This window comes from Hypanus sabinus, unplaced genomic scaffold (genome assembly GCF_030144855.1).
Source record: "Hypanus sabinus isolate sHypSab1 unplaced genomic scaffold, sHypSab1.hap1 scaffold_246, whole genome shotgun sequence".
NCBI lineage: Eukaryota > Metazoa > Chordata > Chondrichthyes > Myliobatiformes > Dasyatidae > Hypanus > Hypanus sabinus.
Window position 1 is genome coordinate 146,729 of NW_026780581.1, and position 4,247 is coordinate 150,975.

The 4,247-nt window shown below is 48.0% G+C and overlaps 1 protein-coding gene across 1 annotated transcript; it reads right to left on the reverse strand.

The window, feature by feature from the left end:
* Nucleotides 1-211: 211 nt before the first annotated feature.
* On the reverse strand, nt 212-3,256 carry LOC132387973 (probable G-protein coupled receptor 139). Its single transcript, XM_059960293.1, has 2 exons — nt 3,103-3,256; nt 212-1,296 (listed from the first exon to the last, which is right to left on the reverse strand). Exons 1-2 carry the CDS (start codon nt 3,176-3,178, stop codon nt 386-388), a joined length of 987 nt encoding a protein of 328 aa, XP_059816276.1. The 5' UTR covers nt 3,179-3,256; the 3' UTR covers nt 212-385.
* Nucleotides 3,257-4,247: the final 991 nt, after the last annotated feature.

The following is a 4,247-nucleotide window of genomic DNA, read 5'->3' on the forward strand; positions in this document are numbered from 1 at the left end:
CTCAGATACGTGTTATTCATAAATTCCTACATGCCTTCAATGGCTGTAAACTACAGCCCCACAATGCACTGCGTACTGACTGTAAAGCTACGGAAATGCATGTGAGTTTCCTCCCTTACACCAACTCCAGCCACACGTCACTGTAGGTAGTACAGAAACAAGACTGGTCATTCCACTGGGGCTGTATTATAGATCCCAGTAGTCAGCCGGAACTTGGCCTGTCACTGTCCAGGTCAGCTAAATCCCTGTTATTTTCAATCGTTACCATTTAGTTGCTGCCAGTCGATGGGACGTTACGCCCGGGAGTAACACCTGTGGAATCAGGCAGTGAATGTGAGGAGCTGGAGCCCGGACTGAAGACACCGCGGCCACCTCTGTATTGTGCTCAGTGCGCGGCTTTATTCATGAACTGAAGCACCGAGGCGACCGGATATTTCACCGCGCTGATCACCTGCTCCCTGAATTTCGACTGAGTCACCGCGTAAATAAATGTGTTCGTGCAGCAGCTGAAATTCCTCAGCAAAACTCCGACGCGGTGGAAGATCCATTCAGAATCATTGAAATACCTGAATCCTATTCCTTTGATCTCATAATACATGAAATTTACAACGTTCGTCATCCACAGGAGGATGAAGCTGCCGGAGAGGGTGAAGAGTAAAATCACAGACCTCCTCCGGCTCTCCATCTCCGAGTCACTACGATTCTGCTGGTTTCTCTGACCCCTCAGCCCCTTATGGACTCGACTGGCCGCTAAAATGTGCCTGACGGTCAGAGCGTTGAGCAGCAGAATCACAGCGAAAGGGATGAACGGAGTTAAAACCGTATCGAGCCAACCATCTACTCTCCACCACGGGTCACTGGAGAAATAGTCCATGATTTTACAGAACCACGGTACATTGTCGATTATCTCTCTAGGTTCCCATAAGAAATAGCGGGTAATGTTTTTCAGACAGCACAGTACGGAAGTTGTTGTTAGAATCACAGCCGCAGTTTTCCCGGTGCAATATTTTGTTTTCAGCTTCTGACAGCAAATCGCTACAAAGCGATCAACAGTGAAAGCGACGGTGAACCAGACAGAACAGTATGTGGCAATGAACCTCAATACCTCCATAACCCTGCACACAGGTGTAATGCTGAGAAAAGTCCACGGTAAGTATTTATATATGATTCGATATAAAAAGACCTCGATGACTACGGTGAGCAGATCCCCCGCTGCCATGGCCACCAGGTAGCGAGTGGTGCAGGTGGAGAGGCCGCACTTTCCCCGGGACAGGATCGCAATCGCCACTAAATTCACTGCAGGGAGAGAGAGAAACGAACAGACACTGTGCGTTATTAAAGACATCCGCCGGGAATGGACACGGGTTCACGTTTCAGCCAACGGTCAGGCGGTGAACGGCTGCGCATCTAACACTAAACACGGGTCACACTGTCTCTGACCTGCCTTCCTCAGTGTGGAGATGAGACGATTTGTGGGAAATCACCAGGACCAACAACGATCAATGCTAATCCCGATTCCAGTCCCTGATGGGGTCCGTTGCACTGATTTAACTGTGACTGACCAGGCCTCTGGAAACATAATCGGACGGGGCCGAACAGCGAAGCAAACACACAAAACGCTGAAGGAATTCTACAATCGCTGCAATCATGGAATTGAACAAACACTCAAACGGTTTCAGACCGGGGTCAGAGCGACAGCAGGAACAACTTAGTAACCAGGTGCTGACTGGCTCCATTACTGTATTAAATGCACAGCGCAGTTCAATTCGATAACACACATTAGTAGCTCCGTGGACACTGGTTCGGGTGAGCAGATCCAAATTTTAACTAAGATCTGACTGTGATAGATTTCACAGGGAGACGCGAACCACAGGACCAGGGATTCACTCTGATCAATAACACAGAAACAGTGAACTTCAGAATGTAGACATCTTCCAGTCACACCGTCACGGAGAGCTGCCCCTCTCCAGGACTGGTACAACTCTGGAGACGGTGCCACTGAAGTCCTGCTACTCACCCCTTCCGCAGAGCTGCCGGTCCTCAACACTGCGCAAAGCCCCACTAAATACCTCCCAGATACCCCTTTCCGGAGGGCTGCCCCTCTCCAAGACTGGAACAACTCTGGAGACGGTGCCACTGAAGTCCTGCTACTCACCCCTTCCGTAGAGCTGCCTGTCCTCAACACTGCGCAAAGCCCCACTAAATACCTTTCAGATACCCCTTTCCGGAGTGCTGCCCCTCTCCAGGACTGGTACAACTCTGGAGACGGTGCCACTGAAGTCCTGCTACTCACCCCTTCCGTAGATCTGCCTGTCCTCAACACTGCACAAAGCCCCACTAAATACCTCCCAGATACCCCTTTCCGGAGGGCTGCCTGTTCAATACACCGGGACAACTCTGGAGACGGTCCCACTAAAACTCTTTCCTGCAGAGCTGCCTTTCGGCAGCACTGACACAACTCAATGCAAAGTCCCAATGAATTACTCGCACATATCCCTTCCTTGAGAACCGTCTGCCTAATTCTTTGCGACAGGTCTGGACAAGATCCCATTAAAACCCTCCAAGTTACACCTTCCCAGAAAGCTGTCCGTCCCCAGCACTGGGACAACTCCGGAAAAGGTGGCATTAAAGGACCATGTATTCACTCTGATCAACAACTCAGAAGCAGGCAACATCTCAGTGTAAATCTCTCCCAGTCAAACATCCCGGACAGCTAACCGTCCCCAGCACTGGGACAACTCTGAACAAGGACCATGTATTCACTCTGATCAACATCTCAGAAACAGACAATACCTCAATGTAAATCTCTCCCAGTCACACATCCCGGACAGCTGCCCATCCCCAGCACTGGCACCGCTCTGGGTAATGTTCCATCAAAGGTAAGTACAAAGTTCGAGTTGATCCCGTGAGCTGGGGAGAAGCTGAGTTTTTAGTTTCGTTTAAATATGAAAAAAAAATCAGAATATTGAATTTACAGGATCGATATCACTGGCGGATATTTGTGCAATGATGATCAAGCTCGAGGATTGGAACATGATCATTATCAGGTTCACATCTGTTAACTCACAGAAATACAAATCAGGAATCGCTCCGCTCACTCACCAGGAGCTCCAATGACGGCAATGAACACTCTCAACATTTTATCCGCACTCAAGTACCTATCCAACATTGAAGACATCTTCTCTGTCCAGTGATTTGCCCCCTTGTGCTCCAGGCGATCTCTCGGAATGAAATGTTCAGGCGGCACATGCCTGGGGTTTTAATACCATTTGGTGAGTCCACAGGGACAGATTTCAAAAGTTGTAAAAATAGAGATATGTTAATTATTTACAATCCGATTACGTCAGACAAGTGCAATCCCCGCGGAGACTGTGAGTAATTTAGGAATTCATTGTGAAACTGCAAACAATGAAACTGTGATGGTACTAAACTGCGAGAGGCATTCTTCCAGCAAAGGGCTTTTGTTTCAAACACCATCTGACCCAACTCTCCACCCCATGATGTGTCGGTGTGACTTTTGGCCATCGGTTGAGGAGATCAACTGAGAGTGAAACGGCAATTCCGCTCTGATTCTTCACCAGTTGTAATCACAATACTTCCCTCTGTAACCTCATCTCTTACTCCCGATCACCAATAACTAAAGCACGTTTGCGTGATTTGTTCCAAACTTTGCCACGAGTCAAAAATATGTTTAGTTTTATCACTATTGAGGGAAATGTATCCTCCGAGGGAGGAAACGTTGGAGCCTGCTGATTGTCTCACTCCTACATTGGACAGAAAAAGGTAAAGAGCAGAAACAGTCCCTTCGGCCCACAGTCTGCGCCGGATCCTACCTACCGACACGTCAGCAGTCTGCCTACAGTCCCTGCTTCTCCTGTCCTCACAACAGTAATCTTGTATTTCTGTCTTCTCTGTTCTCAGAGTTTTTTGAACGTCTGTGTTCACCACTTGAATCCTACAACTTGCCTAAATCTTACAAGCTGTCATATCAAGTACTCTGGACTTTCACTCTAAATGTGAAGATTATAGGAACCATTTATCAGGCACAAACATATTGAACTAAATTACATCATTGTCGCTGGTGGGGTTGGTTTTGCTTACCTTTAAATGACCGTTTCCCCAGGTATATAAATTCTTGACGTATTTCCTGTGTTGGAGTCTCTACCGAGAGTGTGTCCTGCAACTTTTCCATTTGCTTCAGAGAGTTAGTCATCCGGGGGCCCCGAACGATGGCCATCAAACTCTGC